The 27,175-nt window shown below is 37.6% G+C and overlaps 1 protein-coding gene and 1 pseudogene across 1 annotated transcript in view; one reads left to right on the top strand and one right to left on the bottom strand.

Annotated features, from left to right (window-relative positions):
* ERMP1 (endoplasmic reticulum metallopeptidase 1) overlaps positions 1 to 27,175 on the top strand; it is a 59,122-nt gene that overhangs the window by 25,084 nt on the left and 6,863 nt on the right. Inside the window, exons 10-13 of the mRNA XM_017506860.2 lie at positions 96 to 286; positions 3,930 to 4,082; positions 6,229 to 6,431; positions 7,010 to 7,125. Coding sequence (XP_017362349.1) covers positions 96 to 286; positions 3,930 to 4,082; positions 6,229 to 6,431; positions 7,010 to 7,125 — 663 coding nt within the window. The remainder of the gene's footprint in view (positions 1 to 95; positions 287 to 3,929; positions 4,083 to 6,228; positions 6,432 to 7,009; positions 7,126 to 27,175) is intronic.
* LOC108288067 lies at positions 10,017 to 17,387 on the bottom strand (annotated as a pseudogene).

Below are 27,175 nucleotides of genomic sequence, written 5' to 3'. Positions count from 1 at the left end.
TTTCTGTTAGGGTACCAAGGCACACCAGTACTATAAAAATTTATATCTCACTTTAGGATTTCATAAATGTGTGCTTTTTTCTCTTTTTTCCCTAGGTGCCCAAGGAAAATTTTTTACTTTTTACCTTTTTGGAATGTTTATTCCTTATCTTTATGCATTGTACCTCATCTGGGCGGTATTTGAGATGTTTACTCCTATCCTCGGGAGAAGTGGTTCCGAAATCCCACCTGATGTTGTGCTGGCATCCATTTTGGCTGGTTGTGCAATGATTCTCTCTTCCTATTTTGTAAGAGAAAATAAGTTTTTTCTTCTTCATTTTTTATATGAGTTTAGCCATACTAGATTCTGTGAAATAGTGTTATGTGTACTTTATTGAGAAAATCTGCAGCAGAAGAAATGGTGAATGGCTGTGCATCTTGTAAATTTGATATGGTGAAAAACTGTAGAATGGAGTTTTTGTTGTTGGTATTTGAAAAATTTTTGCCTGTCCATCCTTCCAAATTCTCTAATTTACCTCTTTTCAAATAGCTTTTTAGATACTTGAGTGTGAATTTGTAGAGCGCTTACCAAGTATGAATTGTTAGAGATTGCCGGGTGATGAATGATCCTAACTGTGTTTTGAAATTACTAATTAGAGGCAAATGTTAATAAATACATGGGTCGTTTTATTAGTGCTGTTAGAGCTAGTGAAGGAAGACTAATTCTAATGAGGCTTTTTTCATTATCATTCCACTACCTTGTTGCTAGCACATGAAAGTTCATTAATTGCATCTGTTATGACATCCAAACATGCCTTCATTTACCAAATAATGAAACTGTCACAGGCCTTGTCAGTCCTCATTTTGCTTTATCAGTGTCCTGCCCTAGTAGGGAGAGTTCTGTTTGCCATCTCTTTTTTTCTTCCCTTGGGACTTCCCAGAGGGAAAAAAGACAGTGATGCAGAGATTAAGAACAGATCCCCCTTTGGCAGAGCAAACCCCAGGCGAGGTTTTGCTTTGGCTTGGTGTCTACCTCCAAGACCCAGGCTGGGCCCCTCCAGAGAAGACAGGTCTCTGTTTTGTGGCTCTTTTGATTGGAATTCCTAAAAATAAAAAGGAGTTATTGAACACTTGTAGGTACACCTTGAAATTTGAGGATAGGGAACCAAATAGAAAAAGGAGCTATGACTTTATTATAGTTCTTGTCTTCATAGAGATGATAGTGAGTTTTTTTCATACTGATAACAGTAGAGGGCATCTTTATCCCTTTACTTTGTGGAAGTTAGATTCTAAAGACAGCAGGTAAGGGAAATACTACACACATGGTCAGCATCATCGGTAGAAGTCCCTTAAATAGCCATTAAGCTCTATATATGTGGCTTTGTGTATATAACCCTGTAGAGTAATTCTTACGCATATTATTGTTTGAGGTCTGCTGTACTAGTCTTAAAAGAGATCTGAGCATTCCAACCATTTTACTTACAGGATAATGATTAAGGGTAATATAAGGATAAGGATAATCCTTACTGGTATTCATAGGGATGGATGAAAAGTTCTAAAATGTTCTTTGTTGCCTGTAGGGTTATGCTTCTTTTTGGTTTAATATTAACCCTTATATCATCTGTATTTTTGATAGGTTTTGCTGTTGTAAGGATTAAAGCAGATAGTGGAGTTTTGTCATCTGTAGATTAGGTTCTAATCAAAAGTCAGCTAGTTATGAATGGAATGCCCCCAACCCTGTGTATTTATTAAATTATATTCAGTGAATGGGAGCTATGGATGTCCGTAAAAGATGACTCAGATATGGGAGTTTTAAATTCTGTTCCACTGATAATATGAAAGGGGGCAAAATGAACCCTGGAGATGTTCATTGTGGAAATGGAAACCAGAGGAAAGAGGATTAAAATATCTTATCTTCTAAATTATATTTTATTGGAAAAGCTTTTAGAGAGAAGACTGCCTCTTGGAATACTTTAGAAAGCTCATTTAATATTCATTTTTAATGTGAAATAGCCCGGCCGCACCTTGATTCCATGAGTTATCAGTCTTTTAATCATTTTCTTATTTATGTGTAGCAGTATTAATGATAGTGGCTTATTAATAGAGTAAGACTGTCTTCTTTGGGTAATGGAGAATTGAACCGCAATGCATATTTCAGAGAGCTTTTCCTTCAGTCCTTGGGGATTTATTAAATATGTCTGCTAAAAAGCAAAGTCTTGTCAAGTGATCAGGTTTTATTTTTTGTTTGCTTGGTTTTGTTTTTTTGAGATGGAGTCTGTTGCCCATACTAGAGTGCACTGGCATGATCTCAGCTCTGTGCAACCTCCGCCTCCCGGGTTCAAGCAATTCTCATGCCTCAGCCTTCCTGAAATATGTCATCCTATGTCACTCTAGGTTCTGAGATGGGTACAAAATAAATTGAAGAGGAGCATGAAAAGGGACTCTGAAATGTCCAGTGTGTGCTGATGACTGAGCTGTTTGTGACTCTTCTTCTCCTGACCCTACTTGTACCAGCAGTCCTCATTTCAGCCTTGTTCAATCAGTATGCATATAACCATGAAGGCCCAGCAAAGAATACCCAAGGACACCTGTTAACTGATTGCTTGCTGGGTGTAGTGGCTTACGCCTGTAATCCCAGCACTTTGGGAGGCTGAGGCGGGTGGATTACTTAAGATCAGCAATTCCAGACCGGCCTGGCCAACATGGTGAAACCCCCTCTCTACTAAAAATACAAAAATGAGCTGAGCATGGTGGTGCACACCTGTAATCCCAGCTACTCAGGAGGCTGAGGCACAAGAATCGCTTGAACCTGGGAGGTGGAGGTTGCAATGAGCTGAGATTGTGCCACAGTACTCCAACATTGGTGACAGAGTGAGACTCTGTCTCAAAAAGAAAAAATTCACATTCATGTTATTTCTCTACGTACGGAAATAAGTAGAGAAATAAAATGAAGAAGGCAAAAAGGGGAGCTGGATTTAGATTTTATGTCAGTAGTGTACCAGTATTCCATCCAGAGGCATCTGTAACAAAACAGTGCTAGCCTTAGGTCACACATCTCACATTTGTATACATTGAGTACAAAAATAAGACAGAGTACCTGAGGACTTGAGGCTGTGAGTTAGCAAAACAAAATTTGTCACCCTGTCTGTCCCCTTTCTCCTAGTAGTCACAATATTTAAAATGCGGCTTCTTAGAACAATTTAAAATTTCAAATATAGTTTCCCCAAATGGCTTCTTCAGGCCTTGTAAGGGATCTATGGAATATTCTGAGTTGTTATGTCCCTTACAGTTTTTAGTTCAGTGATTTCATTACAATTAAAAATCTAAGATAAGTATATTTAGGACTTTCTGGATGCCAGCCTTGTAACTCAGTCATTTACGTTTACTGCCCAAGTTCAGATTTGTTGTTTTGATTGTGTTGGGATTGGTTAATTTGTCACCTAAAGGGGTACTGTTACTTTGAAATGCAGTTTTTCCTCATATGCAGGTCCACCGGCAGTCTCGAAGGTACATCTGTATGCTAGTTTAGATGAATTCAGTATTCTGACATAAATTTAAAGCATTATGAGTGGAATTGGAGTTTTGTCCAAACAGATCTGCCTAAGCTTAAAGCTTATCTCTGGTTATTTAATGAATAATCTATTACATCTACATTTCTGTTCTTTTTGCTGATTGAGGACAGCGACAGTCCTCTTTTTTCCTGTTGGTTTATGGCTGCGTGTTAAAAAGGTGGCATTGGAGGCATCTATTATTTTCTAGGTTCTCACCTGTGATGGAAATCTCTTAGAATTAGTGCTTTGTTTACTAGTTGTTGGAGTATGCTAGAACCTGCTGATAAATTTTCTTCAGGGTCTGTTAGATAATACCTGTTAAAAGTAAAGTCAGTTAAAAACACCTTTCTACTACTAGCATGAATTTGTAATATTCCTATGTTTGTGGTTTGTGTTTTAGATTAACTTCATCTACCTTGCCAAGAGCACAAAAAAAACCTTGCTGACTTTAACTTTGGTGTGTGCAATTACATTCCTCCTTGTTTGCAGTGGAACATTTTTTCCATATAGCTCCAATCCTGCTAATCCGAAGCCAAAGAGAGTGTTTCTTCAGGTGAGCAGTTTTGCATGAGCTATTTGAGATGTGAAAAGGAAAGCCTTGTGTGTTTTGAGCTTCAGTAGTGAATTGGAAGCTCAACTGACTTTTTTCCTGTTGACCTACTTAGTCATACTCACCTTTTTTGTGTGTAAGACAGTGAGGAGAAGACTGACTGTCAAGAGGCATTCTTATCAGCTAGACATATATCTCCCAGGAGACTGAATTGGAAATGTTTCCTTGTTTTTATTACTATTCAAATTATAAAACTGCACCTATTTGGAAAAACAGGAGCAAATATATATGATGGAATAATGAGTTTTTAGAAATAAAGATTGTAAGAATGTCTGCAGGCTGAGTAAAAATCTAAACTATCAACTGGCAAAATAAAATTGATATTTAAAAATACTGGTAAAATTAATCTTAAGTAACATTCAAAGTAATATGTGATAGTGAAAGTATAACTTAGGAAGAGATTAATAAAATGAGTTTTAGGACTTACTGTCTTTTTTTTTTTTTTTTTGAAATGGAGTCTTGTTCTGTTGCCCAGGCTGGAGTGCAGTGGCATGATCTTGGCCCACTGCCAACCACTGCCTTTTGGGTTCAAGTGATTCTCCTGCCTCAGCCTCCCAAGTAGCTGGGATTACAGTTGCCCACCACAACACCTGGCTAATTTTTGAATTTTTAGTGGAGATAAGTTTCATCATGTTGGCTAGGGTGTTGTCGAACTCCTGACTTCGGGTGATCTGCCCACCTCGGCCCCCCTAGGTTGAAGTGATTCTCCTGCCTCAGCCTCCCAAGTGACTGGGATTACAGGTACCCACGACTACGCCTGGCTAATTTTTGAATTTTTAGTGGAGACTGGTTTCACCACATTGGCCAGGGTGTTCTTGAACTCCTGACCTCAGGTGATCCGCCCACCCCGGCCTCCAAAAGTGCCTGGGATTACAGGTGTGAATCACCATCCCTGTGCAGTTTGAAGACTTATTTTAGATCTTAGATTCTTCTTCAGATTTTTTAGACGTGGTACCATAAAGCAGTAAGCCTCAATTCTAGTCATCTCTGTTAGAGGTTGTGGACTAGCCAAACAGAAATGCCAGAGAAATTATAACCTAGATCACTATTCAAGGACTTAAAAAATTAAAAACGCTTGAACTTAGGAGATTTAGAAAAGGGTCCAAATAGTAATTCCTTGTTATAGCCCTGAAGGATTCCGTGATAAATTTTATGTGAGATTTTACAATTTATAAAACCTTTATTGAAGGACAAATTTTTTTTTAGGAGGTTCAGTGTGTTTTTCATGATGTACTAGGTTTTATAATTATGTCAGTAATACTTAGGAAAAGCCAGGTTTTTACTTTTAAAATGCCCTTTTCTGATTTGTTTTGGGGTTCTCTTCCACTGTGCCAGAAGTTGGCAACCTTTTCCTGTGAAGGACAAGATAGTATTTTGGGCTTTGTCAGCAATACAGTCTGTTGCAGTGACTCCATTTTACAGAGTGAAAGCAGCAAGATAGTATACCTAAATGAATGAATGTGGCCATGTTCAAATAACAGTTGATATATAAAAACAGTTAGTGAGTCAGTGGACGGTTTGCTCTGTTGGCTGCAGTTTGCAGGCGCCTACCCTATGCAGTGTTTTCTTTCCTTTTTTTCCCCCTGTTTGATATGCTTCAGGCTGGTTTCTGCTGTCAATAAAGTTATTCCAAATGGACCATGGTGTCTTTTTATAAAATTCTGCTAGGCACAAGGCTGTCATCTAGTGGTGAGCTGCAATTCCCGTTTTTGTCTGCACGTTAATTAGCTTCATCAAACATTAAAGGGGAAATGAGTGTGTGTGTATATATGTGTTTAGGATGTATTTGTTTTAAATTCTTATCTCAGAGGAGCTCTAACATTCATGCCTTTTAAATCTGAAATAGGAAGTTTCAAAAAATGTTATAGGAAACCTAAATATATTTGGAAGATACAGCAAAACAATCATCTATATATCCATCTTCCAGTTTACAAGAAAGAACCCTAGCAGTACATTAGAAACCCTGAGTGTCTCATTCACTTGCTCCATATCCACATCATTTCTTGGTATTGTCATACTCCATTTTTGTGAGAATGTGGGTGTACTAGTTGAAATAGTTTTTTCACTAGTCTTTCCCCCCCCCCCCCAGCATATGACGAGAACATTTCATGACTTAGAAGGAAATGCTGTTAAACGGGACTCTGGAGTATGGATCAATGGGTTTGATTATACTGGAATGTCTCACATAACCCCTCACATTCCTGAGATCAATGATAGCATCCGAGCCCACTGTGAGGAGAATGCACCTCTTTGTGGTTTTCCTTGGTATCTTCCAGTGCACTTTCTAATCAGGTTGGTTCATTGTTTTTCTGCTTAAGTTGGATATTAGTTTGTTCTCAAGTCTTGTCACTGTATCAGTACTGTTATCATTTAAACTGTCATCCTTAATATACAAGTTCAGTGCTGTTTGTAGTGTTTTTTCTATCATTGTGGAACTTGTTTTTTTTTTTTTCTTAAGTGAAATAAAGCACTCAGAGGAGTAGTTCTGCTTTTTCAAATTTAAAGTCTTTTCTCTAGAAACATGAGTGGATAGAAAAGGTGGCCCTTCTAACTAATACAATAGCCATTAAGCATCTGTCTCAAAAATTGTTTTCTCTGGGAAAATTTTATAGCTTGGCAGTGAAGGACTGGATGAGAAGAAATAGGATGGGTGGTAGAATCAAGATCACCTAGGTTACTCCTTTGTTCTTAATATTGGGAAGCTTGTATTGCAAAATAATCTGAGTTTTTGGGAGTTGGCATTGCTTATTATGTCTATCAGTTTATTTTCATACCCCAAAACGTGTTCATACATACTGAACACTTCTGTGAGTTAACAGATAGCCATCGACTGATAAAGCACTAAATATTAAAGCTACCTTTCCAAATAGGAAAAACTGGTATCTTCCTGCACCGGAAGTTTCTCCAAGAAATCCTGCTCATTTCCGACTCATATCCAAAGAACAGACACCTTGGGATTCCATAAAATTGACTTTTGAAGCAACGGGTAAGTCATAAAACAGTTTTTTCTTCCTTCCTTTACTTCTTAAACTTGTTAATAAGTGGCATGTCTGTTTCTCCCTCAGATATATCACAGGAACCAGCAACTTAGGAAGAGGTTATGTTTCTAAAATCAATTTAAGCTGGTTATGATTTCTTAACAAAAATTTAATAGGCCAGGCATGGTGGCTCATGCTTCCTACTCAGATTGACTTCTTTCCCTTAGAAGTATGCATTTAAGGGATCTGCCATATCTTTTTGTGACTTGATAGGTCATTTCTTTTTATTGCTGAATTGTGTAGATAGATGTACAGCAGTTCTTCATATTTGAATAAAGCTGCTGTAAACAATCCTGGGCAAGCTTTTGAATTCATTTGGGTAAATGCTTAGGGTGTGATTGCCGGATTTTATATATGGTAAGCCTATGTTTAGCTTTGTAAGAACTGCCAAACTGTTATTTCTGTTGACTAATTTCTCTGTTCTTTTGCCCTTACCACACTGTCATGATCACTGTAGTTATATAGTAAGTTTTGAAGTTGGGTAATATCAGTCTTCCAACTCTTCTTCTCTAGTATTTTGTTTTGTCTTTTGCCTTTCCACGTAAACTTTAGAATGTTTGTCAATGTTCACAAAATAGCTTTTTGGGGTTCTGATTGGGATTGTATTGAATCTATAGATTAAGTTGGGAAGAAATGACATTTAACAATAATGACTTTTCCTATCCATGTTAGAATATCTCTCCATTTATTTTTATCTTGTTTGATTTCTTTAATCAGTTTTGTATTTTCCTTATGTGATTCTTGTATATATTTTGTTAGATTTATTTTTAAGTAGTTATTTTTGGGGGTGCTAATGTATTAATAAATGATATTGTTCATTGATGGTATATAGGCAAGCAACTGACTTTCATATTATTAACCTTGTATCCTGCAACCTTGCTATGATGACTTATTAGATCTAGGAGGGTTTTTTTTTTGGTTGATTCTTTTAAGATTATCTGAATAGACAATCTACTCTGCAGTTTTATTTCTTCCTTCCTAATATCTATAACTTTTATTTCCACTTCTTGACTTGTTATATGAGACTTATAGTTTGATTTTGAAAAGGTGTCGTGAGAGGGATCATCTTTGCCTTGTTCCTGATGTGGGCATGCTTCTACTTTCTTACCACTGAGTGTGTTGTTAGTTATACATTTTTTGGTAGATTTTATGAGGCTGAGGAAGTTCCCTCTATTCCTAGTTGATTTTTCTACTTTAGCCTTTTGATGTAATAAATGACATAATTGATTTTCAGGTGTTGGACTGCTTTGCATACCTGAGATAAATCCCATTTGATCATGGGGTATAAAACTTTTTATACATCATTAATTTCATTTGCTAATATGTTGTTGAGGATTTTTGTATCTGTGTTCATGAGAGATACTGGGTTATAGTTTTCCTGTATTGTTGTCTAGTTTTGGTATTAGGATAATGCTGGACTCATAGAATGGGTTAAGAAGTATTCATTCTGCTTCTGTCTTCTGAAAGGCATTGGAGAGAATTAGTATATTTTCTTCCTTAAATGTTTGGTAGAATTCACTCATGAACCCCTGTAGGCTTGGTAAGTTCTTTTTCTGTGTTGGAAGGTTATTAAATGTTGATTCACTGTTTGATAGATACAGGCCTGATCAGGTTGTCTGTTTCTTATGGTGTTAACTTTGGCAGATTGTGTCTTTTAAAGAATTGGTTCATTTTATGTTACGTTATCAAATTTGTAGGAATATAATTTGTCTATAATCTTCCTTAATTATCTTTTTAATGTTCATGGGAACTATAGTGATATCCTGTCTTTTCATTTCTGATATTAGTAATTTATGTCTTTTCTTTTTTTTCTCTGCCTGGCTGAAGGCTTATGAATTTTATTGATCTTTTCCAAGAACTAGCTTTTGAGTATAGTTGATTTTCTCTATTGAGTTGTTCTAGTTGTTATTTCTTCTATTTACTTTGGATTTAATTTGTTCTTCCTCTTTTAGTTTATTAAGGTGGAACCTTAGATTATTGATTTTAAATCATCTTTTCTAATATATGCATTCATTGCTATAAGTTTCCAAGTATTGTTTATGTTCCATGCCACAAATTTTAAGTTGAATTTTCATTTTAATTTAGTTTCAAGTATTTTAAGTTTTTTTCTTGAGACTTCTTTAGTGACCCATTTGTTATGTAGAAGTGTGTTCTTTAATCTCCAAATAATTTGATTTTCCAGCTATTTTTCTGATAATTGATTTCTAGTTTAATTTTATTGTGGTCTGACAGCATACTTTGTATGAATTCTATTCTAATCTGTTAAGGTGCGCTTTATGATAGAGGATGTGGTTTCTCTTGATTGTTCCATGTAAGCTTGAAAAGAATGTGCATACTGCTGTTGTTGGAAGAAGGCTTTATGCATGTCACTTAGATCCAATCAATTAATAATGTTCAGTTCAATTAGTTTTTTACATCTACTTCTTGGAATTTTCAATGCTGGAGGGGTGTTGAAGTCTCTGGCTGTAATTGTGAATTTGTCTTTCTCCTTCAGTTGTATGAGTTTGCCAACTATTTTGATACTTTTTTGTTAGGTGCATACAAATTAAAGATTGTTATGTCATGTTAGGTGCATACAAGTTACAGATTGTTATGTCTTCTTAGAGAATTGACCCTTTATCATTATGTATTGACCCTCTTTATCCCTGCTAATTTTCCTTGCTCTAAAAGTCTTCTTTGTCTAAAATTAATATAGCTCTCCCACTTTCTTTTGAGTAGTGTTAGCATGGTGTAATGTTCTCCATCCGTTGACTCTTAATCTATGTGTCTTCATGGTTAAAATGGGTTTCCTGTAGACAACACATAGTGGGGTCTCATTTTTTGATTCACCCTGACACTCGGTCTTTTTTTTTTTTTTTTTTTTTTTTTTTTTTTTTTTTTTGAGGTTTCAATATTCAAGTTTTTTTAAAGTAATATTAATTACAGCATTTGAAGGAGAGGATCTAATTCCACACAAAATGGAAGACTCTAAAATGTACCCATTTAACTGCCAAAAAACAAATTGAGTGGTGAGAATAAAACAGAAGTCCAATTTAGATGCTGAGTGTTGTCACTGTGTGATTACAATCACACAGACATTTCTAAGCTTATAGCTGTAGCTCCTGGAAGCTATTTCACACTGTGGTACTAGGGCAAAACCAAACAAACAAAAAAACAAAACAAAACAAAAAACCACAAGAAAGAGTAAGTCCTGAATTATTGGCTTCATCACATCCCTCCTCTCCACCCCAAAATAGCACAAAAGTAACAGTGACCATACCCTGCAGACCTTCTGGTGTGAAAGAGGTGACGATGAACTGGGGTGGGAACAGGTCATGAAGATCTATCTATAAAAGTCCCATTCAGGTGAGTTTGTACACATCAAGCAGCAAGCCTCTCATAGTTAGGGTTAGGAAACCAAGGTTCGATTTTCAGGAAATCACAGTTTCATTCATTTACTCAATATGGATTTACAAAGTGCCTACATATTATCAGCTTCCACTTGCAGCCATTTCTAGATAAAAAAGAGACCTGGCATCTCAAAGGGGCCACCAAGTTATTCCAAGTCTACCACTGAAAGGACGTTTTTTGGAAATGGGTTTCTTCTGTACCTCTGAAAGGGTAACATCTTAAAGCTGAATCATCTTTAACCTGAAAGTCTAACATATTTAGCAATACTTGCATCCCAGACGTGCAACATTAAAAGATACACTAAATTCTGAAGGTAGTTATGCTGCAAAATAGTTCCAAATTAAACAATTGTACATTATTAATTTATGCTTGAAATTCCAGTCCTAGAGCAAGCTTGTGGCCACCAGCATTGACGTTCTTGCCATCCAGAAGAGCTGACAGTGTCAGTTTGATAGCTGGCTTTAGGGTCTGAGTGTATCCTAAATCTATCAGGCTGGAGTGGTTCACTTTAGCCAAGAAGCAGGCGTCAGGTTCAGTCTGATACTTAGCTGCTATTCTGAAGCACGTTACTGTTGTCTGTTCTCCAGGCGAGGTTGACAGTGGTTGCCAACTTCTTGTTCACCTTCTGGTAAATGGAGCTCCCAAACTCTGTCCCGTCATTCACATTAGTGTGAAGCTGCAATTCTTCAGTCTTGTAGCGAACTGCAAAGTTGCTCTGGGTCACTGAGGACTTTGCAGTCTCAAAACACGTCTGGTAGCTGGCCAGTCAGCCCTCGTAACCCAGCACCAGAGCACCTCGGATGGAAGGGCCAGCAATGTCGAAATCCATGTCGTGCCCAGGTTAATGTGCTCCCACTTGTCCCCTGTCTTGATTTTAGCATTTTTTTTCCCCCAGTGTTAGGTGAAAAGGATGAATTGAAGGTCAGCTTTAGTCCACGTCCAAGCTCATCTTCCATGGTAATCTCGGTGCCTAGGGTATTGTCAGTGTACCATTTCTCTGTAAATGTCAGGCTGTACTCAGTCCATCTGTACTTGGTTTTCAGACTGCCCATCATTTTGGTGTTCTCAGTGTTGGCTGAGCCTGAGCTTGTCAATTCCAGTCCATTCTTGGATTTTGTTTTCAAATCAAGCTTTATTAAGCCAAATCAGTAGCCTTTGGTGAAGACATCCTAGCTGTCTTCTCAGAGGTGGTGTCGTTGGGCTTGGTAGTGGCTATGGCGAGGCCTGATGCTCTGTCTTTTAATTTGTATGTTTAGACACTGACATTCTAAGTGATTATTAATATAGTCGAATTAATAGCTACTATATTTGTTAACTATTTTCTGTTTGTTGACCTTGTTCTTTGTTCCTGTTTTTGTCTTCCACTCTTTTTTGCCTTTAGTAGTTTTAATTGGACATTTTATATGATTTGGTTTTCTCTCCTTTCTTAGCATGTCTATTATACTACTTTTTTTAAAACCTTTTTTAGTGGTTGCCCTGTAGTTTGCAATACACATTTACAACTCTGCAAGCTCACTTTTAAATAATACTATTCTGCATCACAGGGAGTATGAATAACTTGTAGTAACAAAACAATCCTAATTTCTCCCTCATATCTCTTGTAACATTGCTAGCATTTATCTCACTTATACAGAAGCGTGTATACACATGTGCAGTATGTACACACAGCACACACATATAAGTATACATAACTACATACATTGTTGCTATTATTTTGAAAAACCGTTATCTGTTAGATCAATTAAGAATAGGAAAAATGAGTTTTTATACTTTATTCCCTCTCTAGTGTGCTTTCTTTTGTTATGTAAATCTGAGTTTCTGACTGTATTATACTTGCCTTCTCAGGTTTTAATTGGGCATTGTGTATTGTTCTCTTTTTTTCTATTCTTAACATATCAATTATACTTACTTTAGTGGTTGTTACAGAGGTTACAGTAAGTCAGCTTTTTTTTTTTTTTTTTTGACTTTCACCATTTTTTAAAAATTATACTTTAAATTCTGGATTACATGTGCAGAATGTGCAGGTTTGTTACATAGGTATACACATGCCGTGGTACTTTGCTGCATCCATCCCCCTGTCATCTACATTAGGTATTTCACCGAATGCTATCCCTCCCATAGCCCTCCACCTCTCTGCTAACCCTCCCCTAGACCCCTCCCCCCACAGGCCCCTGTGTGTGATGTGCCCCTCCCTGTGTCCATGTGTTCTCATTGTTCAGCACCCACTTATGAGTGAGAACATGTGGTGTTTGGTTTTCTGTTCTTTTGTCAGGTTGCTGAGAATGATGTTTCCGGATTCATCTATGACTCTGCAAAGGACATGAACTCATTCTTTTTCATGGCTGCATAGCATTCCATGATGTATATGTGCTACATTTTCTTTATCCAGTCTAACATTGATGGCATTTGGGTTGGTTCCACATCTTTGCTGTTTTGAATAGTGCTGCAGTAAACATATATATGCATGTGTCTTTATAATAGAATGATTTATAATCCTTTGGGTATATACCCAGTAATGGGATTGCTGGGTCAAATGGAATTCCTATTTCTAAATCCTTGAGGAATCGCCACACTATCTTCCACAGTGGTTGAACTAATTTACATTCCCACTAACAGTGTAAAAAGCATTCCTATTTCTTCACATCTTCTCTAGCATCTGTTGTCTCTTGATTTTTTAATGATCGCCATTTTAACTGGCATGAGATGGTATCTCATTGTGGTTTTGATTTGCATTTATCTAATGACCAGTGATGAGCTTTTTTTCATATGTTTGTTGGCTGCGTAAATATCTTCTTTTGAGAAGTGTCTGTTCATATCCTTCACCTACTGTTTGATGGGGTTGGTTGTTTTTTTCTTGTAAATTTGTTTAAGTTCTTTGTAGATTCTGGATATTAGCCCTTTGTCAGATGGTAGATTACCAAATTTTTTCACATTTTTTTGGTTGCCAGTTCACTCTAATGATTGTTTCTTTTGCTGTGCAGGAGCTCTTTAGTTTAATTAGATCCCATTTGTCAATTTTGGCTTTTGTTGCCATTGCTTTTGGTGTTTTACTCATGAAGCCCTCGCCCATGCCTATGTCCTGAATGGTATTGCCTATGTTTTCTTCTAGAGTTTTTATAGTTTTAGGTCTTATGTTTAAATCTTTAATCCATCCTGAGTTAATTTTTTGTGTAAGATGTAAGGAAGGGATCCAGTTTCAGCTTTTTGCATATGGCTAGCCAGTTTTCCCAGCACCATTTATGAAATAGGGAATCCTTCCCCCATTGCTTGTTTTTGTCAGGTTTGTTGAAGATCAGATGGTTGTAGATGTGTGGTGTTACTTATGAGGCCTGTGTTCTGTTCCATTGGTCTATATCTCTGTTTTGGTACCAGTACTGTGCTGTTTTGACTACTGTAGCCTTGTAGTATAGTTTGAAATCAGGGAGTGTGATGCCTCCAGCTTTGGTTTTTTGTTTTGTTTGTTTTTTTTCGTTTTTGTTGCTTAGGATTGTCTTGGCTACGTGGGCTCTTTTTTGGTTTCATATGAATTTAAGGTGTTTTTTTCCCCCCAATTCTGTGAAGAAAGTCAATGGTAGCTTGATGGGGATAGCATTGAATATATAAATTATTTTGGACAGTATTGCCATTTTCACGTTATTGATTCCTCCTAACCATGAGCATGGAATGTTTTCCCATTTGTTTGTGTCCTCTCTTATTTCCTTGAGCAGTGGTTTGTAGTTCTCCTTGAAGACATTCCTCACATCCCTTGTTAGTTGCATTCGTAGGTATTTTATTCTCTTTGTAGCAGTTGTGAATGGGAGTTCACTCATGATTTGGGTCTCTGTTTGTCTGTTACTGCTGTATACGAATGCTTGTGATTTTTGCACATTGATTTGTATCCTGAGACTTTGCTGAAGTTGCTTATCAGCTTAAAGAAATTTTGGGCTGAGATGATCGGGTCTTCTAAATATACTGTCATGTCATCTGCAAATAGAGACAATTTGACTTCCTCTTTTCCTAATTGGCTACCCTTTATTTCTTTTTCTTGCCTTATTGCCGTGGCCAGAACTTCCAATACTGTGTTGAATAGGAGTGGTGAGAGAGGACATCCTTGTCTTTTGCCAGTTTTCAAAGGGAATGCTTCCAGTTTTTGCCCCTTCAGTATGATATTGGCTGTGGGTTTGTCATAAACAGCTCTTACTATTTTGAGATATCTAGTTTACCAAAGTTTTTTCACATTCTGTTGGTTGCTGGTTCACTCTAATGATAGTTTCTTTTGCTGTGCAGAATCTCTTTAGTTTAATTAGGTCCCATTTGTCAATTTTGGCTTTTGTTGCCATTGCTTTTGGTGTTTTACTCATGAAGTCCTTGCCCATGCCTGTGTCCTGAATGGTATTGCCTAGGTTTTCTTCAAGGGTTTTTATGGTTTTATGTCTTATAATTAAATCTTTAATCCATCGTGAGTTAATTTTTGAATAAGGTATAACGAAGGTATCCATTTTCAACTATACCTAGTTTATTGAGACCTTTTAGCATAAAGGGCTGTTGAATTTTGTTGAAGGCCTTTTCTGTTTCTGTTGAGTTAATCACGTGGTTTTTGTCTTTGGTTCTGTTTATGTGATGGATTACACTTAATGATTTGCGCATGTTAAACCAGCCTTGCATCCCAGGGATGAAGCTGACTTGATTGTGATGGTTAAGCTTTTTGATATGCTGTTGTATTTGGTTTGCCAGTATTGTATTGAGGATTTTTGCATCGAAGTTCATTGTGGATTTTGGCCTGAAATTTCCTTTTTTAGTGTGTCTCTGCCAGGTTTTGGCATCAGGATGATGTTGGTCTCATAAAATGAGTTAGGGAGATTCCCTTTTTCTGTATTGTTTGGAATAGCTTCAGAAGGAATGGTACCAGCTCCTCTTTGTTCCTCTGGTTGTATTCAGTTGTGAACCCTTCTGGTCCTCCATGTGTTTTGGTTGGTAGGCTATTAATTACTGCCTCAATTTCAGAACTTGTTATTGGTCTATTCAGGGATTCAGCTTCTTCCTGGTTTAGTCTTGGGAGGGTGTCAATGTCCAGGAATTTATCCATTTTTTCTAGATTATCTGGTTTATTTGCATAGAGATGTTTATAGTATTCTCTGATGGTAGTTTATATTTCTTTGGGATTGGTGGTGATATCTTCTTTATCATTTTTTATTGCAGCTATTTGATTCTTCTCTCTTTTCTTCATTCGTCTGGCTAGTGGTCTATTTATTTTGTTGAACTTTTCAGAAAACCAGCTCCTGGATTCATTGATTTTTTTGAAGAGTTTTTTGTGTCTCTATCTCCTTGAGTTCTGCTCTGATCTTAGTTCTTTCTTGTCTTCTGCTTGGTTTTGAATTTGTTTGTTGTTTTGTTGTTGCTCCTCTAGTTCTTTTTTTTTNAGATGGCGTTTCACTCTTGTTGCCCAGGCTGGAGTGCTATGGTGTGGTCTCGGCTCACTGCAGCCTCCACTTCCCAGGTTTGAGCGATTCTCCTGCCTCAGCCTCCTGAGTAGCTGAGATTACAGACATGTGCTACCACGCCTGGCTAATTTTGTATTATTAGTAGAGATGGGGTTTCTCCATGTTGGTCAGGCTGGTCTGCTCCTCTAATTCTTTTAATTGTGATGTTAGGGTGTCGATTTTAGATCTTTTCTCCTTTCTCTTGTGGGCGTTTAGTGCTATAAATTTCCCTCTACACACTGCTTTAAATGTGTCCCAGAGATTCTGGTACGTTGTGTCTTCATTCTCATTGGTTTCAAAGAACATCTTTATTTTTGCTGTCATTTCATTATTTATCCAGTAGTCATTCAGGAGCAAGTTGTTTAGTTTCCATGTAGTTGTGTGGTTTTGAGTGAGTTTCTTAATCCTGAATTCTAATTTGATTGCACTGTGGTCTGAGAGACTGCTATAATTTCCATTTTTTTTTTTTTTTTTTTGTATTTGCTGAGGAGTGTTTTACTTCCAATTATGTGGTCGATTTTAGAATAAGTGTGATGTGGCGCTGAGGAGAATGTACATTCTGTGGATTTGGGGTGGAGAGTTCTGTAGATGTTTATTTGGTCCGCTTGGTGCAGATCTGAGTTCAATTCCTGGATATCCTTGTTAATTATTTGTCTTGTTTGATCTAATATTGACAGCGGGATGTTAAAATCTCCCTCTATTGTGTGGGAGTCTAAGTCTCTGTAGATCTTTAAGAACTTGCTTTATGTATCTGGGTGCTTCTGTATTGGGTGCATATATATTTAGGATAGTTAGCTCTTCTTGTTGCATTGATCCCTTTACCATTATGTAATGCCCTTCTTTGTCTCTTTTGGTCTTTGTTGGTTTAAAGTCTGTTTTATCAGAGACTAGGATTGCAACCCTTGCTTTTTTTTTTGCTTTCCATTTGCTTGATAAATCTTCCCCCATTCCTTTATTTTGAGCCTGTGTGCGTCTTTGCATGTGAAATGGGTCTCCTCATTACAACACACTGATGGGTCTTGACTCTTTATCCAAAGTCTGCTTTCAGATAACACTGTACTGCTTCGTGGTAGTGCAGACACCTTATAATATTCTCAGTTCATCCTCCCTGGGATTCTATAAAGTTGACCTTTTAAACAATAGGTAAGTCATATGACCATCTTTTTTTCCTGATCCTTCACTTCTTTAACTTTTTAATAAGTTGCATGTGGTTTTTCTTACTGTCAAGTTTAGGTCTTAAATTGACCAGCAATTTAGGAGCCTTATATTGTTTCTCAAAGAAGTTGAGACTGGTTACAGTTTCTAAGATTTACTGGAAAACATTTAGTTTCAAATATTGGTTCATTGTCATATAGATCCATGATAGCGTTTGGTCTGGCATTGTAACTTCATCTTTTTTGGTATATATTATTCCCTTTTATACCTTTAAAACTAGTAGTTAGCTCTTCCAGTTTCTCAACTCATGGTTTGGCCTGTAAATCTTCTTCCTAGGATATTCTTTATGGTGCTGCCAGTGTATCTTTGAAACATAGATTTCATTATGTCACTTCCCTATTAAGAAAACTTTTAATAGATTTACTATGGCTGGAGAGTAAGTTAAAATTCTTTGGCAAAGCATGTTAGGTCTTCAGTAGTCTGGACTTTGTGTATATTTCAGGATTTTTTTCAGCACCCCCCTTGTGCTGCGTAGCCACATCCAACCCTTATTTGTGTCCTTTACGCATTCTTACTTCTGGTATGAGTGATACTGTCTTGGTACTACCTCCTACCCAGACTCTATCTTTCTCTTCTTGGCAAAATATGAAGATTTCTTTGGCCTTCTTCTCCCATCATTTCCAACTAAATGAGCAATTGCCATCCTTCCACTTTTTCCTCCCTTTGTATATATCTGTTGTAGCACTGACCAACTTGTATCACGACTATTTAGTTTATGTCTTTGTTTTCCTTTAGAATTCAAGGGAGGCACACATGAATGGGTTTTCATTTATCTCTGTATTCTTGGCATCCGGTATAATCCCCGGCATTTGATGGGCACTCAAGATGTGTTGAATTGTTAAATTTAGCAATTGTTTTAAAACAGTCTGCTTGGGCTTAGTAGGGAGACAGATGCTTGAGAAAGAAGGAGGAGAAATGTCAAGACATACAGCATTTCTCATGTTCAAAAGCGATAGAGTTTGCTTGCTTGTGAGGTGTTTTAAAAAGTGAACAGACCAGGATGGTCTCTCCCTTTCTAATGTATTTTGGGAAGTATGATGCTTATTTTATGTGTCAACTTGGCTAGACCAAAGCACCTAGATATTTGGTCAAATGCTATCCTATATGTTTCTGTGAAAGTATTTTCTGGGTAAGATTAACATGCAAGTAAATGGACTTCTAGTAAAGCAGATTGTCCTCCATAATGTAAGTGAGCCTCATCCTGTCAGTGAAGGCCTTAAGATAAAGACTGACCTTCCCTACAGAGAGAGAATGGGGAATTCTGCCAGCCAACTGCCTTCAGACTCATACTGCAACTTTTTCCTGGGTCTCCAGCTTGCCTGCCTATCCTGCAAATTTTTGAACTTGCCAGCCTCCACAATCATGTAAACCAGTTCCTTAAAATAAATTCTCCCTCTCTTATTTGTCTCTGCACACATCCTGCTGGTTTCTCTGGAGAATGCTAATATTGGAAGCTAACTTCAACTGTTCCTACAACTGTTCACTATGTACTTTTTTTTCTGAGTACTCCTCAACTAGTAGAAAGTTGTCTGGGACATTCATGAGTGAAAAGTATTTCAAATAGCACTTTTCCCTTGCCTACTTTATTGTTTTCAAGGCCTAATTTACATACAGTGAAATTTAAAGATCTTATATAGTTCAATTAGTTTTGGTAAAAGTAGACACATACCCATGTAACCCTCATCTCTGTGAAGATATAAAACATTTCCATAACCCTACAAAGCTCCTTTATGACATTTCTAGTCAATCTCCCTGACTTTCAGAAGCAACCACTCTGATTTGTACATTAACAGATTAGTTTGGCTTGTTCTTGAATTTCATATAAATGGAATCATCCAGTATATTCAGCTCTCTGTATCTGTGGGTTTCACATCCAGAGATTCCACCAACTGTGGATTGAAAATATTCATTAAAAACCCCGATAATAACAGTACAGCAGCCCAGGCACAGTGTCTCACGCCTGTAATCCCAGCACTTTGGGAGGCTGAGGGGGGTGGATCACTTGGGGTCAGGAGTTCGAGACCAGCTTGGCCAACATGATGAAACCCCATCTCTACTAAAAATACAAAAAATTAGCTGGGCGTGGTGGTGGGCACCTATAATACCAGCTACGCAAGAGGCTGAGGCAGGAGAATGTCTTGAACCCAGGAGGCAGAGGTTGCAGTGAGCTGAGATTGTGCCACTGCATGCCAACTTGGTGACTCTGTCTCAAAACAAACAAATAATAAAAATAAAAAAGCAATATGGCATAGCAACTATTTACATAGCATTTACATTATGTTAGGTATTATAAGTAACATTGAGGCAATTTAAAATATAGGGGAGGACATGCATAGGTCATATACAAATCTTGTGCCTTTTTGTATAAAGGACTTGAATGTACATAGATTTTGGTTTCTGGGGGGAGGGGTGGTCCTGGAACCAGTTCCCTACAGAGACCAAGGGATAATTGTTGTATTCTGGGTTATTAAGCAGAAGGTGTTTGGGATTTAGCTATATTGTTTAGAGTATCAGCATTTTGTTCTCTTCTGTTGCTGAGTAGTAGTTATTGTATGAAGATACCGTGGTTTATTCTCCTGCTGATGGACACTTGGGCTATTTCCAGTTGCTGTAGTTGTTTTTCATCTCATAATTTCTAATGGATGTTTAGTAGTATCTCTTGCATTTCTTTGATAATTAATGGGTAGAACACTTTTTCAGGTGTTTATTGGCTATTCATTTATCTTGCTTTGTTTCTTCATGTCTTTCCCCTCGACCTTTTTTTTTTTTGAAAGGGTCTTTCCCTCTGTCATTCAAGCTGTAGTACAGTGTCGCAGTCATGGCTAGCTTTAGCCTTGACCTCTTGGTCTCATTCCACCTCGGCTCCCCAAGTAACTGGGACCACAGGTGTGTACCACCATGTTGATAATTTTTTGAAGTTTTTTGTAGAGACAGGATCCCACTACGTTGCCCAGGCTGGTCTCAAACTCCTGGGCTCATGCTGTCCTCTTGCCTTTGCCTCCCAAAGTGCTGTAATTACAGGCATGAACCACTGCACCCAGCTCTCTTCCCTTTTAAAAATGTCATGGGCAGGGCGTGGTGGCTCACATCTGTAATCCCAGCACTTTGCAGAGCCGAGGTGGGCAGATCCCTTGAGGTCAGGAGTTCAACACCAGCCTGGCCAACATGGTGAAACCTCATCTCTACCAAAAATATAAAAAATTAGCTGGGTGTGGTGGCATGCACCTGTAATCGGAGCTACTTGGGAGCCTGAGGCAGGAGAATCACTTGAACCCGGGAGGTGGAGGTTGCAGTGAGCCGACATTGTGCCATTGTATGCTAGGCTGGGTGACAGCAAGAATCTGTCTCAAAAAAAAAAAATTTGTATTTCTTCTTGACTTGTAAGGGTTTGTATATTCCAGATAAAAATGCTTCATCTGATATGTATGTCATGAAGATTTTCTTACCATTCATTTTTTTAATGTTGTCTTTTAGTTTTAAATTTGTCTGAAGTCCAGTGTATCACGGTTTTCTTTGAGGATCAGTGCTTTTTATGTCCTCTCTAAAAAAAATCATTGCCTACCTAGTGGTCACAAAGACACATTCTTGTGTTTCCTCATAGAAGCTTTACAGCTTTAACTTTTATGTTTAGGCCTGTAATCCACCTTGAATTAATTTTTGTGTATGGTGTGAGGTGTAGGGGTCAAGCCTTTTATAAATCCAGGTTTCCTAGCATCATTTGAAAAGACTTTTCCCATTGAATTACTTTGGTGCCCTGGTCAGAAATCATTTAACTGTATATGTGTGGGTCTATTTGTGTATCAGCTACTATACTTTTAATTTAGAAGCTTTATAGTATTTTCATGATTGAAAGAGCTAAGCTCCTTTGTAGGTTTTGTTTTTCAGTATTTTCCTTGCTGCTGTTGCTTTTGTTTATCTTCCTTGCTGTTTTCTTTTTCATGTGAACATCAGTAATAACTTACCTAATTCCAATATAAAGCTTATTGCTTATTGGTATTTTTGGAGTATCATAATAAATTTATAATTTACCTTCGGGAGAACTGATAACGATGTTGAGTCATCCTATCAATGATCTGGGAATGACTTTTCCTTTGTTCATATCTATTTTTATGTCTTTCAGGGATTTTTCCTCCTATAGTCCAGGACTTTGGGAAGCTGAGGTGGGCAGATTGCTTGAGCCTGGGAGTTAGAGACCAGCCTGGGCAACATAGTGAGACCCCATCTCTAAAAAAAAAAAAAAAAAAAAAAAAAAAAATAGTGTGCTTGTGCACACTTGTAGTCCCAGCTACTTGGGAGGCTGAGGTGGGAGAATCGCTTGGGCCTAGGAGTTTGAGGTTGCAGTGAGCTATGATTGTGCTACAATACTCCAGGCTGGGCAACAGAGTGAAACCCTGAGAGATATTTCTTATCTAGATTTTGTTGCTATTTCTAATTGAGGGCATTTCTCTACCATTATATCCTCTGATTATTTTTTGTATCTATGAAGGCAGTCAATTTCTGTATATCAATTTTAGATCCTACTGCCTCACTGAATCTTGTATTTTTTGTTCGTTTAACCATTGATATCCTAGGGGTCTCCAAATATACCAGGGATTCCCAAACTTTTTCTCTAAAGGACCAGTGTACTAGTCTGTTTTCATGCTGCTGATAAAGACATAACTGAGACTAGGCAATTTACAGAAGAAAGAGGTTTATTGGACTTACAGTTCCACATGGATGGGGAGGCCTCACAATCATAGTGGAAGGTGAAAGGCAAGGAGGAGCCAAGTCATGTCTTACATGGATGGCAGCAGGCAAAGAGCGCTTGTGCAGGGAAACTCCCATTTTTAAAACTGTCATATCTTGTGATACTTATTCACTATCACAAGAACAGCATGGGAAAGACCTACCCCCAAGATTAAACCATCTCCCACTGTGTTCTTCCCACCACATGCGGGAACTGTGGGAGTTACAATTCAAAATGAGATTTGGGTGGGAACACACAGCCAAACCATATGAGCCAGGTAGTAAATAATTTAGGCCTTGCCTTGGTAACATTCTTTTGTATTTTTTTTCCTCTCTCTTTTTTTTTTTTGTTTACCACCCATTAAAAATGTAGAAACTATTCCTAGCTTGAGGGCCATACAAAAATAGATCTCAGGTGTGGTTTATTGACTACTGCATATCATCTGCAAGTATAGTTTTCTTTTCCACCAATTTTTATGCCTCTGATTGTTCAATTGATTAATACTTCTAGCACAGTGTAGAACAGTTAAGGATATAGTAGGCATCCCTGTCTTGTTTTTGATATTAGTGGCAAAGGTCTCTAGTGTTTTCCTCATATGTAAGATCCTAGCCTTAGGACTAAGGTACACATTTTTAAAAATCGTTTTCAGCAAGCATTCATCAGTTGTCATCTTGTTGAATTTTAAAAATCAGAATGAGTGTTTAATTTTGAGAAAGGCCTTTTAAGCATCTATAAAGGCAATCAGGAATTTTCTTCATTGTGTCTTTTTTATGGCGTATTTTCTTAATGTGATGTTGGCTTTTGTTTGCTGATGTTACTAGGAAATTTTGCATTAATATTCATGAATGATACTGATCTGCTTTTTTCTTTGTACTCTGTTATTTTTTGTATGTATGAAGGCAGTTGATTTATAAAAACAATTTTCCTTCATTTTCAATACCTTTGAACAGTTTATGGAGCATTAGGGCTATTTGGTTGGGAAGTTGCCTTGAATTCCTCTGTGAGCACCATCAAGGCCTGGTGCTTTTATGTGGGGCAGTTCCTTAATCTTTCTAGGGACAGTGGTCTCTTTAAGCTTTATATCTTTAATGTGCTCAGTTTTGGTAATCTATATTTTCCTAGAAAAGTACTGATTTCTTTTGGGTTTTCAAATTTATTAGTATAGAGGCCTGCAAAATAGTCATATGATTTTACAAGTTTCTTCTGGTTAGATTATTTTTCTTTTTATTTATCTTTTGGTGTATTTGTGTTTTCTCTGTTCTGCTCTCCTTCCCTGCTGCTCCTTTCTTAATTTAGCTAGCGATCGTCTTATTTTGTTAATTTAGAAAAAAAGCAAACTTCTGTTTTTCTTTTTTTTTTAATTGTACTTTAAGTTCTGGGGTACACGTGTAGATTTTGCAGGATTGTTGCATAGGTACACACATGCCGTGGTGGTTTGCTGTCTCCATCTCCCCATCACCTACATCAGGCATTTCTCCCAATGTTATCCTTCCCCAGCCTTCCCACCCACTGCTGTCCCACCCTCCAACAGACCCCACTGTGTGACATTCCCCTCCCTGTGCCCATGTATTCTCATTATTCAACAACTGCCTATAAGTGAGAACATACGGTGTTTGGTTTTCTGTTCTTGTCTCAGTTTGCTGAGACTGATGGTTTCCAGATTCATCCATGTCCCCAACAAAGGACATGAACTCATCCTTTTTTAAGGCTGCATAGTATTCCATGGTGTATATGTGCCATATTTTCTTTGTCCAGTCTATCATTGATGGCATTTGGGTTGGTTCCAGGTCTTTGCTATTGTAAACAGTGCTGCAACGAACATAGTGTGCATGTGTCTTTATAACAGAACGATTTATAATCCTTTGGGTATATACCCAGTAATGGGATTGCTGGGTCAAATGGAATTTCTATTTATACGTCCTTGAGAAATCGCCACACTGTCTTCCACAATGGTTGAACTAATGTACACTCCCACCAACAATGTAAAAGCATTCCTATTTCTTTACATCTTCTCTAGCATCTGTTGTCTCTTGATTTTTTAATGATCACCATTCTAATTGGCATGAGATGGTATCTCAATGTAGTTTTGATTTGCATTTCTCTAATGACCAGTGATGATGAGCATTTTTTCATATGTTTGTTGGCCTCATAAATGTCCTCTTTTGAAAAGCATCTGTTCATATGTTTTGCCCACTTTTGAATGGGTTTTTTTTTTTCTTGTAAATCTGCTTTAGTTCTTTGTAGATTCTGGATATTAGCCCTTTGTCAGATGGGTGGATTGCAAAAATTCTTTCCCATTCTGTTGGTTGCCAGTTCACTCTGATGATTGTTTCTTTTGCTGTGCAGAAACTCTTAAGTTTAATTAGATCCCATTTGTCAGTTTTGGCTTTTGTTGCCATTGTGTTTGGTGTTTTACTCATGAAGTCCTTGCCCATGCCTATGTCCTGAATGGTATTGCCTAGGTTTTCTTCTAGTTTTATGGTTTTAAGTCTTATGTTTAAATCTTTAATCCATCGTGAGTTAATTTTTGTATAAGATGTAAGGAAGGAATCCAGTTTCGGCTTTCTGCATATGGCTAGCCAGTTTTCCCAGCACCATTTATGAAATAGGGAATCCTTTCCTCATTGCTTGTTTTTGTCAGGTTTGTTGAAGATCAGATGGTTGTAGATGTGTGGCATTACTTCTGAGGCCTCTGTTCTGTTCCATTGGTCTATATCTCTGTTTTGGTAACAGTACCATGCTGTTTTGATTACCGTAACCTTGTAGTATAGTTTGAAGTCAGGTAGTGTGATGCTTCCACCTTTGTTCTTTTTCCTTAGGATTGTCTTGGCTATGTGGGCTCTCCTTTGGTTTCATACGAAGTTTAAAGTGGTTTTTTCCAGTTCTGTCAAGAAGGTCAATGGTAGCTTGATGAGGATAGCATTGAATTTATAAATTACTTTGAGCAGTATGGCCATTTTCATGATACTGATTCTTCCTAACCATAAGCATGGAATGTTTTTCCATTTGTTTGTGTCCTCTCTTATTTCCTTGAGCAGTGTAGTTTGTGGTTCTCCTTGAAGAGGTCCTTTACATCCTTTGGTAGTTATATTCCTAGGTATTTTATTCTTTTTGTAGCAATGTGTATGGGAGTTTGCTCATCATTTGGCTATTTGTCTGTTATTGGTGTGTAGGAATGCTTGTGATTTCTGCACATTGATTTTGTATGCTGAGACTTTGCTGAAGTTGCTTACCAGTTTCAGGAGATTTGGGGCTGAGACGATGGGGTTTTCCAAATAAATAGACAATTTGTCATCTGCAAATAGAGACAATTTGACTTCCTCTTTTCCAAATTGAATATGCTTTATTTCTTTTTCTTGCCTGATTGCTCTGGCTAGAACTTCCAATACTATATTGAATAGGAGTGGTGAAAGATGGCACCCTTGTCTAGTGCCAGTTTTCAAAGGGAATGCTTCCAGTTTTTGCCCATTCAGTATGATAGTGGCTGTAGATTTGTCATAAATAGCTCTTATTATTTTGCCATACATTTCATTGATACCTAGTTTATTGAGAGTTTTCAGCATAAAGGCCTGTTGAATTTTGTTGAAGGCATTCTCTGAATCTATTGAGATAATCATGTGGTTTTTGTCTTTGGTTCTGTTTATGTTATGGATTGTGTTTATAGATTTGCTTATGTTGAACCTGCCTGGCATCCCTGGGATGAAGCCTACTTGATTGTGATGGATAAGCTTTTTGATGTGTTGTTACATTTGGTTTGCCAGTATTTTGTTGAAGACTTTTGCGTCAGTGTTCATCATGGATATTTGCCTGAAGTTTTCTTTTTTAGTTGTGTGTCTGCCAGGTTTTGGCATCAGGATGATGTTGGTCTCATAAAATGATTTAGGGAGGATTCCCTCTTTTTGTATTGTTTGGAATAGTTTCAGAAGGAATGGTAACAGCTTCTCTTTGTATGTCTGGTAGAATTCAGCTGTAGGCCCGTCTGGACCTGGACTTTTTTTAGTTGGTTGGCTATTAATTACTGCCTCGATGTCAGCCCTTGTTATTGGTCTATTCATGGATTCAGCTTCTTCCTGGTTTAGTCTTGGGAGGGTGTAAGTGTCCAGGAATTTATCCATTTCTTCCAGGTTTACTGGTTTATGAGCATAGAGTTGTTTGTAGTAATCTCTGATGGTAGTTTGTATTTCTGAGGAATTGGTGGTGATATCCCGTTTATCTTTTTTTTTTGCATCTCTTTAATTCTCTCTCTTTTATTAGTCTGGCTAGTGGTCTATATTGTTGATCTTTTCAAACAAACCAGCTCCTAGACTGATTTTTTTTGAAGGGTTTTTTTTGTGTCTCTGTCTCCTTCAGTTCTGCTCTGATTTTATTTGTCGTCTCCTAGCTTTTGAGTTTTTTTGATCTTGCTCCTCTAGCTCTTTAAATTTTGATGATAGGGTGTTGATTTTAGATCTTTTCTCGATTCTCATGTGGGTATTTATTGCTATAAATTTCCCTCTAGACACTTCTTTAAATGTGTCCCAGAGATTTTGGTATGATGTGTCTTCATTCTTGTTGGTTTCAAAGAACATCTTTATTTTTGCCCTCATTTCATTGTTTATCCAGTTGTCATTCAGGAGCAACAAACTTCTGTTTTTAAAAATTAGATCTGTTTATGTTCTGTATTTCATTGATTTTTGATTTCATCTTTAGTACTTCCTTTTGGTTACTCTATTGTTCTTTTTTACCCAAGTCATTTTCAAAAATCTATTTCACTGAAAATAGATAGGTGTTTTTGAGTTGGGATCTCCCTGGTCACTCAGGCTGGAATGCAGTTGTGCAGTCATGGCTCACTGCAGCATCAAACTCATGGGCTCCAAGTGATCCTCCTATCTCAGCCTCTGGAGTGGCTGGGACTACAGGTGTATGCAACCACACCTGGCTAATTTTTTTTTAAATTTTATGTTTTAATTTTTATTTTTTTGAGATGGAGTTTCACTCTTGTTGTCCAGGCTGGAGTGCAATGGCACAATCTTGGCTCGCTGCAATCGCCACCTCCTGGGTTTCAGCAGCTCTCCTGCCTCAGCCTCCCGACTAGCTGCGATTACAGGCATGTGCCACCACCCCTAGCTAATTTTGTGTTTTTAGTACAGACAGGGTTTCTCCATGTCGGTCAGGCTGTTCTTTAACTCCTGACCTCAGGTGATCAGCCCACCTCGGCCTCCCAAAAGT

The sequence above is a fragment of the Cebus imitator genome, unplaced genomic scaffold, assembly GCF_001604975.1.
Source record: "Cebus imitator isolate Cc_AM_T3 unplaced genomic scaffold, Cebus_imitator-1.0 Scaffold364, whole genome shotgun sequence".
In the NCBI taxonomy this organism is placed as follows: domain Eukaryota; kingdom Metazoa; phylum Chordata; class Mammalia; order Primates; family Cebidae; genus Cebus; species Cebus imitator.
This window is presented reverse-complemented; position numbering and strand designations above follow the sequence as displayed.